The sequence below is a fragment of the Protomyctophum parallelum genome (assembly GCF_964188405.1).
Source record: "Protomyctophum parallelum genome assembly, chromosome: 5".
In the NCBI taxonomy this organism is placed as follows: Eukaryota; Metazoa; Chordata; class Actinopteri; order Myctophiformes; family Myctophidae; genus Protomyctophum; species Protomyctophum parallelum.
The window spans coordinates 15728473-15745464 of NC_139702.1; the positions used below are offsets into that span (position 1 = coordinate 15728473).

At 44.7% G+C, this 16992-nt stretch overlaps 1 protein-coding gene across 1 annotated transcript in view; it reads left to right on the forward strand.

Annotated features, from left to right (window-relative positions):
* The window catches only part of LOC310858631 (echinoderm microtubule-associated protein-like 6), a gene marked incomplete at its 5' end in the record, with an annotated part of 64486 nt that overhangs the window by 31297 nt on the left and 16197 nt on the right, over nt 1-16992 (forward strand). The window contains 11 exon segments of the mRNA XM_083764824.1: nt 401-528; nt 2965-3106; nt 3871-4023; nt 5685-5816; nt 6703-6791; nt 10433-10600; nt 11748-11949; nt 12352-12478; nt 13285-13363; nt 13720-13849; nt 15567-15665. Of these exon segments, the coding sequence (XP_083620950.1) occupies nt 401-528; nt 2965-3106; nt 3871-4023; nt 5685-5816; nt 6703-6791; nt 10433-10600; nt 11748-11949; nt 12352-12478; nt 13285-13363; nt 13720-13849; nt 15567-15665 (1449 nt within the window).

The following is a 16992-nucleotide window of genomic DNA, read 5'->3' on the forward strand; positions in this document are numbered from 1 at the left end:
TGTCTGTCTGTCTGTCTGTCTGTCTGTCTGTCTGTCTGTCTGTCTGTCTGTCTGTCTGTCTGTCTGTCTGTCTGTCTGTCTGTCTGTCTGTCTGTCTGTCTGTCTATATGTGGAAATCGACCCATGCTCTGGGCTGCACGGGATCTGTCTCTTTCTTCATCTAAAGGTCTGTCTCTCTCTCTCTCTCTGTGTGTGTGTGTGTGCCTGCCTGTGTGTGTGCGTGCCTGCCTGCCTGTGTGCGCGTGTGTGTGCGTGCGTGCCTGTGTGCGTGCGTGCCTGCGTGTGTGCGTGCGTGCGTGTGCGTGCCTGCCTGCGTGCCTGCGTGTGTGCGTGCGTGCCTGCCTGTGTGTGTGTGTGCGTGCGTGTGCGTGCCTGCGTGTGTGCGTTGGTGTGCCACCAGGTCTCCTCCTAGAAGACAACCCGTCCATCAGAGCGATCACGTTGGGTCACGGTCACATCCTGGTGGGAACCAAGAACGGAGAAATACTGGAGATTGACAAGACTGGACCCATGACGCTATTGGTCCAGGTATGACCTTATGACCTATTGACCTATGACCCTATTGGTCCAGGTATGACCTTATGACCTATGAAGCTATTGGTCCAGGTATGACCTATTGACCTATTGACCTATGACCCTATTGGTCCAGGTATGACCTATTGACCTATGACACTATTGGTCCAGGTATGACCTATGACCTATTGACCTATGACCCTATTGGTCCAGGTATGACCTATGACCTATTGACCTATGACCCTATTGATCCAGGTATGACCTTATGACCTATGAAGCTATTGGTCCAGGTATGACCTATGACCCTATTGGTCCAGGTATGACCTTATGACCCATTGACCTATGACCCTATTGGTCCAAGTATGACCTATTGACCCTATAGAGGTGGGCAACTGGCGGCCCTGGGGCCACATGCGGCCCCCACCTTCACTTAATGTGGCCCTCAGGTTAATATCAGAATACTGATAAAATGGTAAATGGTAAATGGTGCATTTATATAGCGACTTTATCCAAAGCGCTTTACATAGATTGTGCATTACATTCACCCATTCACACACACATTCATACACCGATTGCGGCGGAAGCCATGCAAGGTACCAACCAGCACATCGGGAGCAATTTGGGGTTCAGTGTCTTGCCCAAGGACACTTCGACATGTAGACAGGAGGAGCCGGGATTCGATCCGCCGACCCATGATCATTGGACGACCTGCTCTACCTCTTGAGCCACAGTCGCCCTTGATATAGGGCGCGTTCGGAAATGCGCCCTGAACGCACTGGTGTGCTCTCTTGTCGTTCGTTTATTCAGTGCACTTGGTGCGTTGTCGTCCAGTGCGCGGCGCACCGGGTGTGCAGAGTGCCCCGCACTGAGCGACCCTACCCTAAAGCTGGGGTCGTCCACTGAGCGACCCTACCCTGAAGCTGGGGTCGTCCGGTGTGATTCATGTGAATGTGTCACAGCTGTGGTCGTTCGTAAATTAGGCACACTGAACGCACTCTGTGACGTCACCGCCCACCACACTCAACAAACTGACCACATTCCCGGTGCGCATTTTCCGAACGCGCCCTTAATATAACCAGCTCAGTGACCTTGTGTCTGCCCTGACGGGTCATACCAAAGACTCTAAAAATGGGACCCAGTGCCTCCCTGCTTGACACTCAGCATCAAGGGTTGTATTGGTTGGATTGGGGGTAAGTCCCTGCGACATACTAGCGTCATGTCCAGGGGGTGTACTTGTACATCAAGCTGCCTCATGGCTACAGAAACAGGAGATAGGCTCCTGCCCTATGGACCTCATGGCTACAGAAACAGGAGATAGGCTCCTGCCCTATGGGCCTCATGGCTACAGAAACAGGAGATAGGCTCCTGCCCCTATGGGCCTCATGGCTCGGCAAGGCTATGTTGCCCGCCTCCGCTAGGGGTCAGAGGGCGGGTAACCAGAGTCTGTAGAATGTATAAGAAAAGACAACAGGCTCTGTTTATATGTCGCTCTTTTCGCTGCTGGATTTATTCTCTCCATTTCAAATATCAAAATGATAGGACATAACAATCACTTCATATATTCAATGTCTTAGGCTATCAAGAATATATTGGCTTGGCCATTTGAACACATTTAACACAGAAATTCCTTCCCAGTATTTCCACTAAATACAGTGCAGTATTATCCAACAACAATACACATCACCAAAATTATACAATGCTTTCTCTCCATAAAGGCACTTAGTTGTACTGTATTCACATGAATAGTCCTCACAGCATTACCAAGATACAAATAAGAAAACAGTGTTTGTCTTTTATGCAATAACCCATGTCATTTTCCTTGTGCTTATAAACCAATCATGTTTGGTGTGTGAGGTCATCGGGATGCCGTAGTGTGTATGAGGTCATCGGGATGCGCCGCAGTGTGTGTGAGGTCATCGGTATGCTGCAGTGTGTGTGAGGTCATCGGGATGCGGCAGTGTGTGTGAGGTCATCGGGATGCGCCGCAGTGTGTGTGAGGTCATCGGGATGCGCCGCAGTGTGTGTGAGGTCATCGGGATGCTGCAGTGTGTGTGAGGTCATCGGGATGCTGCAGTGTGTGTGAGGTCATCGGGATGCTGCAGTGTGTGTGAAGTCATCGGGATGCTGCAGTGTGTGTGAGGTCATCGGGATGCAGCAGTGTGTGTGAGGTCATCGGGATGCTGCAGTGTGTGTGAAGTCATCGGGATGCTGCAGTGTGTGTGAGGTCATCGGGATGCAGCAGTGTGTGTGAGGTCATCGGGATGCTGCAGTGTGTGTGAAGTCATCGGGATGCTGCAGTGTGTGTGAGGTCATCGGGATGCAGCGTCAGAGCAGTGTTGAATCTGACAGAATGTTTTGATTTTAGTTTTTGTTTGTTAACCGCTGAAAACTCCACCTCAATGTAAATTGATTCATGTACGTGTGTGTGTGCGTGTGTGTGCGCGTGTTCAGGGTCACATGGAGGGCGAGGTGTGGGGTCTGGCAGCTCATCCTCTACTTCCTGTCTGCGCCACGGTGAGCGACGACAAGACGCTACGCATCTGGGAGCTGTCAATCAACCACCGCATGGTGGCGGTCAGGAAACTGAAGAAAGGTCTGTCTGTCTGTCTGTCTGTCTGTCCGCCAACTGTGGACGTTAACACATTCTGACCTGAGATCAGATTCTATAAATGTCTTCTACATCCTGACAGTTTTCTGAAAAAGCTATGTTTCTTTCCGTTTTCTCGATTTTTCCATTTTCTCGATTTTTCAGTTTTCTCGAAAAATCGAGAAAATGGAAAACGAAAAAACCGAGAAAACGGAAAAATTGAGAAAACGGAAAACGGAAAAATCGAGAGAACGGAAAACGGAAAAATCGAGAGAACGGAAAACGGAAAAATCGAGAAAACGGAAAAATCGAGAAAACGGATAAATCGAGAAAACGGAAAAATCGAGAAAACGGAAAAATCGAGAAAACGGAAAAATCGAGAAAACTGAAAAATCGAGAAAACGGCAAAATCGAGAAAACGGAAAAATCGAGAAAACGGAAAAATCGATATGGCCATGGAGATTTTGCAGTATGTTTATTTCCCCCCTAAGACGAAATACATATGGAGGATTGAATAAAAACACAAATTGGTACTTACTTGATTGTGATTAAGTAAACTAAAGCTGTTTTTATTTGTATCACATTAAAAACGGGTGATTCATTCTATATAGATGATTAAACTCATAAGAGCCATTCACATTCCACATTCAGGAGTGTAGTTTATATGTTTCTACTATGTCTAGAAAGTGTGGTCCTAACGAGGTAAGCAATAACATCGGGTCCTAAGTAGGTAACAAATACAAGTGTGTGTGTGTGTGCGTGTCTCTCAGGGGGGCGGTGCTGTGCGTTCTCTCCAGACGGTAAGGCTCTGGCCGTGGGTTTGAACGACGGCTCCTTCCTGGTCGTCAACGCCGACACCCTGGAGGACATGGTGACGTTTCACCACCGGAGGGAGCTCATCTCTGACATCAGCTTCTCTAAAGGTAACACACCCTGGAGGACATGGTGACATTTCACCACCGGAGGGAGCTCATCTCTGACATCAGCTTCTCTAAAGGTAACACACCCTGGAGGACATGGTGACGTTTCACCACCGGAGGGAGCTCATCTCTGACATCAGCTTCTCTAAAGGTAACACACCCTGGAGGACATGGTGACGTTTCACCACCGGAGGGAGCTCATCTCTGACATCAGCTTCTCTAAAGGTAACACAATGCTGCCCCCTGCTGCTGGTTTTAATTTTTGGCAGCAAAATTCTATTTTTTTTATTTTTATTATTCATTGAATCAATTATATTTCATTGAAGCAACTCATTTTCATACCATGGATGTGATAAGAAAATGTATCAAACATAAGGGAATTATTAAATATTACCGGGTGTACCAGTGTGGGCGTTTGAGTCAGTTCAATGGGAAAATACATTGAACACACAAAAACAGATAAAGCGTTTGATTGATTGAGTTGTACAATGTTATACAACCCTAAACTGATTTAGAATACACTCTGTATGGATGGAGGGGGAAAGGAACTGTGTTCTTTCCACACGCTACGTCCGGCCGGGTAAACTCCCCCCTGTCAGGTGAAAATAAACAGCTTGGACTCCTCATGCATAGAAGGAAGCATGAGATTGGCAGAGGAAGTGTAGCGCCAAGGATTACATTAGATAATTGGCACCGGGTGAAAAAAAACTGGGTTGCAAAATCGTGGGATAAAATATATATATATATATATATAATATATATATATCGAAAGCACACGATGTAAATACAGTGAAGGAATGTTCACACCCCCAAAATACGCAAAGGAAATTAACACATTTAAGCCTGACGTCGAAATAATAGATAAAGTCTTCTGAAAGAATATATGTATTCAAAGATTTATGCCGTATTTTCACGATTTTTCAAAAAATAGCAGACCTACAAGCACCTGTGAGCTTGTAGATCTGCTATTCTTCAAATATTCCATTATAATGTTTATAAATGGCGTGTGTTACAATTGAACCACGTTGCAAGTCCTCCTTTGGCGTTGCTTACAGACCAGAACTATGGTGTCTAAAAAACGCTGCAAACTAATGAAGAACATACAGTAAGCATGCAGACATCCATGTGGATTATTATTATTATTATTATTAGAACATAAGACCAAGAAAAGAACTGTAGACCACAGAACCTCAAGAAAAGATCTGTAGACCACAGAACCGCAAGAAAAGCCAGTTTTCCGTTAATAATTCCCAGTAGGATGAAGGAGAACACTGTAAACTTCAATAACTGTCTCTCTCTCTCTCTCTCTCTCTGTCTCTCTCTCTCTCTCTCTCTCTCTCTCTCTCTCTCTCTCTCTCTCTCTCTCTCTCTCCGCCCCCCCCCCTTTCCCTCACTGTATATGTTTATTTTCCCTTTTTGCTTCCTTTATGATGAATCCTGTTCTGTTCTTTAACTATATAGAAGTGTCTATTTGTACGTCTCTAAATGTTTTGATGAATTGAACAAGGTGGACCCTGTTGTAAACAAGTGTAGGCCTAATGCTTAATTGGGTCGTCCACTCACAAATATTTCAATCAATCAATCAAAAACTCTCTCTCTCTCTCTCTCTCTCTCTCTCTCACTCTCTCTCTCTCTCTCTCTCTCTCTCTCTCTCTCTCTCTCAGACACGGGGAGGTACTTGGCGGTGGGGTCACATGACTCGTTTGTTGACATCTACAACGTTCTGACCAGTAAGAGAGTGGGCGTGTGCCGAGGAGCGACCAGTTACATCACACACCTGGACTGGGACCAGAGAGGTGTGTGTGTGTGTGTGTGTGTGTGTGTGTGTGTGTGTGTGTGTGTGTGTGTGTGTGTGTGTGTGTGTGTGTGTGTGTGTGTGTGTGTGTGTGTGTGTGTGTGTGTGTGTGTGTGTGTTTGTGCGTGTGCGTGTGCGTGTGTGTGTGTGTTTAGCCGACGAGACCGAAAATCTTAAAACGTGAATAATAATGATAATCTAAATAATTCTGTCTAACTCTAAGCAGAGATCCTGTGTCAGACGGATCCACCGCGGTCCCGTCGCTAGAATTAATCAGACCTCCCGTTGCTGTCGATCGCCTCGTGGTGTTTTGTCACATCCGGTCCGTTGCTTAGGCCACCGAGTGGCGCGCTACGAGCTTGTAGGTCTGCTATTTTTGAAAGATTGTGAAAATAATAATTTCAGATAAACTGGAGGATTCAGAAGATTTTTTTTTTAAATGTCGACGTCAGGCCTAAATGGTTTAACCCATTCTGAACTGAGATCAGATTCTAAAAATGTTCTTCTACATCCTGACAGTTATCTGAAAAAGCTGTGTTTCTATGTCAGTCGTTCTTCGATTTTTCAAAAAATAGCAGACCTACAAGCTCGTAGCGCGCCACTCGGTGGCGCGCTACGAGCCAGGTAAACTGCTGCAGGTGAACACGGGGTTAACGCTGAAGTTTCTGTTCTCCAGGTAAACTGCTGCAGGTGAACACAGGGTTAACGCTGTAGTTTCTGTTCTCCAGGTAAACTGCTGCAGGTGAACACGGGGTTAACGCTGTAGTTTCTGTTCTAACAGGTAAACTGCTGTAGGTGAACACGGGGTTAACGCTGTAGTTTCTGTTCTAACAGGTAAACTGCTGCAGGTGAACACGGGGTTAACGCTGTAGTTTCTGTTCTAACAGGTAAACTGCTGCAGGTGAACACAGGAAACAGAGAACAGCTGTTCTTCGAGGCTCCGCGAGGCAGGAAGCAGACCATCAGCGTTACCGAGGTAACCATTGTAAACAGGAAGCAGACCATAAGCGTTACCGAGGTAACCATGTAAACATCAGAGGGTTTCCCAAAGGGCATCATGTGCAGGCAGTATGCGTGTCGTTCTGCCATTGTGTGGCACATCTATGCACAGAATATCTATGTTCACAGTGTAGAATATCTATGTTCACAGTGTAGAATATCTATGTTCACAGTGTAGAACCACACAGAATATCTATGTTCACAGTGTAGAATATCTATGTTCACAGTGTAGAACCACACAGAATATCTATGTTCACAGTGTAGAATATCTATGTTCACAGTGAAGAACCACACAGAATATCTATGTTCACAGTGTAGTAGAACCACACAGAATATCTATGTTCACAGTGAAGAACCACAGAATATCTATGTTCACAGTGTAGAACCACACAGAATATCTATGTTCACAGTGTAGAACCACAGAATATCTATGTTCACAGTGAAGAACCACAGAATATCTATGTTCACAGTGTAGAACCACACAGAATATCTATGTTCACAGTGAAGAACCACAGAATATCTATGTTCACAGTGTAGAACCACACAGAATATCTATGTTCACAGTGTAGTAGAACCACACAGAATATCTATGTTCACAGTGAAGAACCACAGAATATCTATGTTCACAGTGTAGAACCACACAGAATATCTATGTTCACAGTGTAGAACCACACAGAATATCTATGTTCACAGTGAAGAACCACACAGAATATCTATGTTCACAGTGTAGAACCACACAGAATATCTATGTTCACAGTGAAGAACCACACAGAATATCTATGTTCACAGTGAAGAACCACACAGAATATCTATGTTCACAGTGAAGAACCACACAGAATATCTATGTTCACAGTGAAGAACCACACAGAATATCTATGTTCACAGTGAAGAACCACACAGAATATCTATGTTCACAGTGTAGAACCACACAGAATATCTATGTTCACAGTGTAGAACCACACAGAATATCTATGTTCACAGTGTAGAACCACACAGAATATCTATGTTCACAGTGAAGAACCACACAGAATATCTATGTTCACAGTGAATAACCACACAGAATATCTATGTTCACAGTGTAGAACCACACAGAATATCTATGTTCACAGTGAAGAACCACAGAATATCTATGTTCACAGTGTAGAACCACACAGAATATCTATGTTCACAGTGAAGAACCACAGAATATCTATGTTCACAGTGTAGAACCACACAGAATATCTATGTTCACAGTGTAGAACCACACAGAATATCTATGTTCACAGTGTAGAACCACAGAATATCTATGTTCACAGTGTAGAACCACACAGAATATCTATGTTCACAGTGAAGAACCACACAGAATATCTATGTTCACAGTGTAGAACCACACAGAATATCTATGTTCACAGTGTAGAACCACACAGAATATCTATGTTCACAGTGAAGAACCACACAGAATATCTATGTTCACAGTGTAGAACCACAGAATATATATGTTCACAGTGTAGAACCACACAGAATATCTATGTTCACAGTGTAGAACCACACAGAATATCTATGTTCACAGTGTAGAACCACACAGAATATCTATGTTCACAGTGTAGAACCACAGAATATCTATGTTCACAGTGTAGAACCACACAGAATATATATGTTCACAGTGTAGAACCACACAGAATATCTATGTTCACAGTGTAGAACCACAGAATATCTATGTTCACAGTGTAGAACCACACAGAATATCTATGTTCACAGTGTAGAACCACACAGAATATCTATGTTCACAGTGAAGAATATCTATGTTCACAGTGAAGAACCACACAGAATATCTATGTTCACAGTGAAGAACCACACAGAATATCTATGTTCACAGTGTAGAACCACACAGAATATCTATGTTCACAGTGTAGAATATCTATGTTCACAGTGAAGAACCACAGAATATCTATGTTCACAGAGTAGAACCACACAGAATATCTATGTTCACAGTGAATAACCACACAGAATATCTATGTTCACAGTGAAGAACCACAGAATATCTATGTTCACAGTGAAGAACCACACAGAATATCTATGTTCACAGTGTAGAACCACACAGAATATCTATGTTCACAGTGAAGAACCACAGAATATCTATGTTCACAGAGTAGAACCACACAGAATATCTATGTTCACAGTGAAGAACCACACAGAATATCTATGTTCACAGTGTAGAACCACAGAATATCTATGTTCACAGTGTAGAACCACACAGAATATCTATGTTCACAGTGAAGAACCACACAGAATATCTATGTTCACAGTGTAGAACCACACAGAATATCTATGTTCACAGTGTAGAACCACACAGAATATCTATGTTCACAGTGTAGAACCACACAGAATATCTATGTTCACAGTGAAGAACCACACAGAATATCTATGTTCACAGTGTAGAACCACACAGAATATCTATGTTCACAGTGAAGAACCACACAGAATATCTATGTTCACAGTGAAGAACCACAGAATATCTATGTTCACAGTGAAGAACCACACAGAATATCTATGTTCACAGTGTAGAACCACACAGAATATCTATGTTCACAGTGAAGAACCACACAGAATATCTATGTTCACAGTGAAGAATATCTATGTTCACAGTGTAGAACCACACAGAATATCTATGTTCACAGTGTAGAACCACACAGAATATCTATGTTCACAGTGAAGAACCACAGAATATCTATGTTCACAGTGAAGAACCACACAGAATATCTATGTTCACAGTGAAGAATATCTATGTTCACAGTGTAGAACCACACAGAATATCTATGTTCACAGTGTAGAACCACACAGAATATCTATGTTCACAGTGAAGAACCACAGAATATCTATGTTTACAGTGTAGAACCACACAGAATATCTATGTTTACAGTGTAGAACCATGCATGGTGTCCTTTGGGAAACCCAGCCAATGACAATGAAGGAAAAATGTAGGTCATCTTGTCCCCAAACACACCAACATTACTGTTTAGTAGCCATAAACGTCAAGACGTCTAATTGAATACTAAGTAATGGATGCCACGGGCGTCAAGACGGGCGTCAAGACGTCTTCCCTTGGGAATTCTTTAAAAAAAATATATATATATTTTCATCCATATTTTGAAAATTCCTCTAATCTGGTGTACAGGTGATGACATGCACATTACATGCATAATATAATTTCTTTCTTTATAATGGGAGAATTGGCACTCAAAGCCTAAACTGGTGACCACCAGGTGGCGCTGAAAGAGTTACAATAAAGATAATTGAATGTTTGTTTAGTCGCCGCTTGTTTCACGTCACCATTACATCACCTAATCGACATGAGTTAGACTTTGATATATAATAGCGCCCATCACTTCCCTTCACACGGGTGTGATTTTTTACATATAATGCCTAATTAGCATATTTAAATGCAATTAAAACCTAATCATTGTCTTCGTCAACTGGTGGAAGTTTCATGGTGAAAATATTCATCCTGTGTGTGTGTGTGTGTGTGTGTGTGTGTGTGTGTGTGTGTGTGTGTGTGTGTGTGTGTGTGTGTGTGTGTGTGTGTGTGTGTGTGTGTGCGTGCGTGCGTGTCTCTGTGTGTGCGTGCGTTCCTCCGTGCAGCTGGAGAAGGTGGACTGGGCCACCTGGACCTCGGTCCTCGGGCCGACCTGTGAGGGCATCTGGCCCGCCCTCAGCTTCGTTAACTCCGCCTCTCTGACGAGAGACAGGAAGCTCCTGGCCACCGGGGACGACTTCGGCTTCGTCAAGCTCTTCAGCTACCCCTGTAGGGTAAGACTGGTACTGCACTGTAACTATATATACCCCCTGTAGGGTAAGACTGGTACTGCACTATAACTATATACCCCTATAGGGTAAGACTGGTACTGCACTATAACTATATACCCCCTATAGGGTAAGACTGGTACTACACTATAACTATATACCCCCTATAGGGTAAGACTGGTACTACACTATAACTATATACCCCTATAGGGTAAGACTGGTACTGCACTATAACTATATACCCCCTATAGGGTAAGACTGGTACTACACTATAACTATATACCCCCTATAGGGTAAGACTGGTACTGCACTATAACTATATACCCCTATAGGGTAAGACTGGTACTACACTATAACTATATACCCCTATAGGGTAAGACTGGTACTACACTATAACTATATACCCCCTATAGGGTAAGACTGGTACTACACTATAACTATATACCCCTATAGGGTAAGACTGGTACTACACTATAACTATATACCCCCTGTAGGGTAAGACTGGTACTACACTATAACTATATACCCCCTGTAGGGTAAGACTGGTACTACACTATAACTATATACCCCCTGTAGGGTAAGACTGGTACTGCACTATAACTATATACCCCTATAGGGTAAGACTGGTACTGCACTATAACTATATACCCCTATAGGGTAAGACTGGTACTACACTATAACTATATACCCCTATAGGGTAAGACTGGTACTACACTATAACTATATACCCCCTATAGGGTAAGACTGGTACTACACTATAACTATATACCCCCTATAGGGTAAGACTGGTACTGCACTATAACTATATACCCCCTGTAGGGTAAGACTGGTACTACACTATAACTATATACCCCTATAGGGTAAGACTGGTACTGCACTATAACTCAGTTCCGGAAGGCGGGGCTTTTCAGAGTAAAGACATCTTATCACCGGATGAAGGCCGTTCACGGCCGAAACGTTGTGTCTTATTTATGGTGTTTTGAATAAAAAGCAAACACCTTATTGGAGCAAACCTGTGTGCGGACTCTCCTCTCTTCTCTTCTATGTGTGTCTGTGTGTGTGTGTTTGTGTGTGCGTGAGTGTGTGTGTGTGTGTGTGTGTGTGTGTGTGTGTGTGTGTGTGTGTGCGCGTGTGCGCGCGTGTGCGTGTGCAGGGCGTGTTCAGTAAGTTTAAGAAGTACGTGGGCCACAGCGCCAACGTCTCCAACGTCAGATGGACCAATGACGACGCTCTGCTGCTGACGGTGGGCGGGGCCGACACGGCGCTGATGATCTGGAGCCGAGAGGCCGACGCCCACCGAGACGCCAAGGCTGAGGACAGCCAGGAGAGTGACGATGACGACGAGGAAGATGGAGGTGACGTCCTCTCCTCTCCTCTCCTCTCCTCTCCTCTCCTCTCCTCTCCTCTCCTCTCCTCTCCTCTCCTCTCCTCTCCTCTCCTCTTCTCTCCTCTCCATGTATTAAACCCAATGGGTCTTCTCCTCTCCTCTCCTCTCCTCTCCTCTCCTCTCCTCTCCTCTCCTCTCCTCTCCTCTCCTCTCCTCTCCTCTCCTCTCCTCTCCTCTCCTCTCCTCTCCTCTCCTCTCCTCTCCTCTCCTCTCCATGTATTAAACTCCTCTCCTCTCCTCTCCTCTCCTCTCCTCTCCTCTCCTCTCCTCTCCTCTCCTCTCCTCTCCTCTCCTCTCCTCTCCTCTCCTCTCCTCTCCTCTCCATGCATTAAACCCAATGGGTCCTCTCCTCTCCTCTCCTCTCCTCCAGGTTATGACAGTGACGTGGCCAGGGAGAAGGCAGTAGATTACGTGTCTAAGGTCTATTCTGCTAACATCAGAAACATGAGCGGAACCAAACCCCACCTGCAGGTCAAAGAGGTCCCTGTGGAAGAGAGGTACACACACGCACGCACACACACACACACACACACACAGGCACGCACGCAGACACGCACAGGCACGCACACATTCACACGCGGGTCGGCGTTGGCTCAGGGGTAGAGTGGCCGGATGGTGATAGTCCGTATCGTTCGGTTCCGAATTTAGTGGGATTTTTACAAAAAATGACACAAATCATGAACGGAATTGTAATTGGCTAGCGAAATTAGTGGGAGGGGCCTATAGTATTTCTCCAGAATAAGGGCCTTTCTCGGCCCCACCCCTCTCCCATTGTTTATATTGTGTTAACCCATTCTGACCTGAGATCAGATTCATACGAGGTTTCCACTGGACACACACTGGTCTGATTAACCCATTCTGACCATCTGAGATCAGATTAAAAAAATGTCAGTCGTTCTTCGATTTTTCAAAAATAGCAGACCTACAAACTCGTAGCGCGCCACTCGGTGGCGCGCTATCAGCTTGTAGATCTGCTATTTTTCAATAGCTAAAGCATAACATGATGCTAACACCAAAAGGGGTTCCCGCACAAAATGGGTTAAACACAGACACAAGACAGACACAAGACAGGCGTCTTGAATGTGTGAACGCAGCCCAGTAAGGCCCCACCCCCTCCTGGTGCTGCGGCCATCTTGGATCCTAAAACACAATATAAACAATGGGAGAGGGGCGGGGCCGAGAACCTTTCTATTCTGTCTGTGTGAGATGTGACCTGTCATGTGACCTGTCATGTGACCTGTCATGTGACCTGTCATGTGTTGTGATTGCACTCTCCTGATTGGCTGATAATGTGTGTTTACAGGCCTCCTGTCAGCAGGGCGGCGCCACTGCCAGACAAACTGCTGAAGAACAATGTTAGCAAGAAGAAGAAAGTAGTGGAGGTTAGTGACGCACGCACGCAAACACACACGCACTCACATACTCACATACTCACATGCACGCACATACTGTACACACACGCACTCAGAGTATCTTTACAGTAAACTTAATGTGTCCCTTGTCTTATTTTCTACTGGGTGTGTCCATATGTATGTGCGTGCGTGCGTGCGTGCCTGCCTGCCTGCGTGCGTGCCTGCGTGTGTGCCTGTGTGTGTGCGTAAATGCGTGCCTGCCTGCCTGCGTGCCTGTGTGCGCACGTGTGTGCCTGTGTGCCTGCGTGCGTGTGTGTGTGTGTGTGCGTGCCTGTGTGCGTTGCTTGCGTGCCTGTGTGCGTGCGTGTGTGTGTGTGCGTGTGTAGGAGCTGGTTCTAGAACACGTGTTCGGCTACAGAGGGTTCGACTGTCGTAACAACCTTCACTACCTCAACGATGGAGCCGACATCATCTACCACACCGCTGCTGCTGTCATCATGCACAACCTGTCCTCTGGTAGGCTAATATCACTGTGACATCGCTGTGACATCACTGCTGCTGCTGTGGTCATGACTAATTAATTACAGCGACAGAGAAAGAGAGGAGAGTGTGTGTGTGTGTGTGTGTGTGCGCGCGTCAATTTAACAAAGGTGCAGACGATCAGAAATCAGCAGTGTTGTGACTAACGCCCTTACATCGCGTTACGTTACATAACGTAACTACTATTTGCAGTAACTTGTAACCTAACGCTTTACATTTCCCCATTCCATAACGGCCTTATAGTTATTGTGCGAGCGTTACCCGCGTTATGGCGTTATGTCAACTTATGTGATCAGTGAAAAGTCTCGCAGCTCCGTGAGTATCATACAGGCGTCTCTGTGCTGCTGACTGCAGTGCAGAGAGAGAGAGCGCTCTCTGTGTTTACAGTTTCGTTTGTGCAGTCATACTAGCCTCTGAGGCCACATGGCTTGATACACCCTAACTTGATAAAAGCACGTGGCAGAAGAGGTCATTGATTGGCTAACGTAGGGCCAGATTTCAGGGTAAGCCAATCAGAGACAGTCTACAGGGTGGGCAGGCTTACTGGCTGTCGTAAACAGTAACACATTTAGTCTGGAGCAATGGAAGAGCTGCCGTGAGTAAACTATAAATGCTTCATCGTACAGTCTGGAGCAATGGAAGAGCTGCCGTGAGTAAACTATAAATGCTTCATCGTACAGTCTGGAGCAATGGAAGAGCTGCCGTGAGTAAACTATAAAGCGGAAGTATGGAGCCTCCTCGCCACTTCCGTTTCGTCTTTACAGTCGCGCACATTTTTTTTCTAATATGAATAGAAAACATCTAAGCATATACAACAAAAATAGAATGTAAAGATATTTTTAAATATTTGTGTTGAAGCACTGAGAAAACTGTTCTTTTTTTCGTCCTTTTTTCCAAACTTGACTACGGTCTCAAAAACATAAGGGAAACTTTGACAGAAAAAGACTCGCTCACCGTAAGAAACTAGAATCATAAAGTGCTCTGTGCTCAAAGTGCAAATATTTGTGTTAAAATATTTTGTGAACGGAAATGGCAGCTTCCTTACTCAGCTCATGGGCTGTAGGTCCAGACTCTATATAGCATTCCTTACTCAGCTCATGGGGCTGTAGGTCCAGACTCTATATAGCATTCCTTACTCAGCTCATGGGGCTGTAGGTCCAGAGTCTATATAGCATTCCTTACTCAGCTCATGGGGCTGTAGGTCCAGCTCATGGGGCTGTAGGTCCAGCTCATGGGGCTGTAGGACCAGCTCATGGGGCTGTAGGTCCAGACTCATGGGGCTGTAGGTCCAGCTCATGGGGCTGTAGGTCCAGCTCATGGGGCTGTAGGTCCAGCTCATGGGGCTGTAGGTCCAGCTCATGGGGCTGTAGGTCCAGCTCATGGGGCTGTAGGTCCAGCTCATGGGGCTGTAGGTCCAGCTCATGGGGCTGTAGGTCCAGCTCATGGGGCTGTAGGTCCAGCTCATGGGGCTGTAGGACCAGCTCATGGGGCTGTAGGTCCAGACTCATGGGGCTGTAGGACCAGCTCATGGGGCTGTAGGTCCAGACTCATGGGGCTTTAGGACCAGCTCATGGGGCTGTAGGTCCAGACTCTATATATAATTCGGAGATTGTGGAGTTGTTTGGCTACACGAGACTACACATACTCTGACAGGTCAAGTCATCTCCTGTTTCCTGTTTCCTGTCCCGAACAGGAACTCAGAGTTTCTACCTGGAGCACACGGACGACATCCTGTGTCTGACTGTCAATCAGCACCCCAAATACCAGAATGTCATCGCCACGGGGCAGATAGGTGAGAAACTCTGACCCCTAGTGGTCACTGTTACACATTACATCCTCATTATAAACAGAAACGCTAACCCATATTGGTCACTTATAGACTATTATAACATCAGATTACGGTATGAACAAAAAATATATACAATATATATAAATGCTTCCGTCATACAGTCTGGAGCAACTGAAGCTTTGATCATGAGTAAAATATAAATGCTTCCGTCATACAGTCTGGAGCAACGGAAGCTCTGATCATGAGTAAAATATAAATGCTTCCGTCATACAGTCTAGAGCAACGGAAGCTTTGATCATGAGTAAAATATAAATGCTTCCGTCATACAGTCTGGAGCGACGGAAGCTCTGATCATGAGTAAAATATAAATGCTTCCGTCATACAGTCTGGAGCAACGGAAGCTTTGATCATGAGTAAAATATAAATGCTTCCGTCATACAGTCTGGAGCAATGGAAGCTCTGATCATGAGTAAAATATAAATGCTTCCGTCATACAGTCTGGAGCAACGGAAGCTCTGATCATGAGTAAAATATAAATGCTTCCGTCATACAGTCTGGTGCAACGGAAGCTTTGATCATGAGTAAAATATAAATGCTTCCGTCATACAGTCTGGAGCAACGGAAGCTCTGATCATGAGTAAAATATAAATGCTTCCGTCATACAGTCTGGAGCAACGGAAGCTCTGATCATGAGTAAAATATAAAGCAGAAGTGGAGCCTCCTCCCTACTTCTGTTTCGTCTTTACCGTCACGTACATTTATCCTAATATAAATATAAATCATCTCAGCTACACGAGACTAGGATCAAACGTAGAGGTGCTTTAATCCATGCATTGCTTGATTTGTTCATTCTATTAGGTTTATTTTATTTTTCATGTATCTATTAGGTGTATTAAGTTTAAGGTTTCATCATATTTCTTTGTGTTTTGTCATCAGCTGCTCTGACACATTAACACAAAACAACACACAACACCTTAACAAACAACACAACTCAACACACACCACACCACAATGTTTTGTGTCCATTCATTGCTTTTCATATTTTGTGTTCTTTGCTTCTCCATCGTGTCATTCATCACCTGGCCACCAGGGGAGCACTCTGACCTGCCAGGTGAGTCCACAGTAGAACATGATGTTATATTTATAAAACCACAGTGTAGGAACATAATGTTATATTATATATAAAACAGTAGAACATAATATTTAAACGGGATTTATTAAATTAAATTAAACTAACCTTATTCATCATGTTTCATGTAGAGTCGGAGCTGAGTGAGCTGAGTGAGTATATCCTTCTCATCTATAGTCTAGTTTAGTATAGTTTATACCC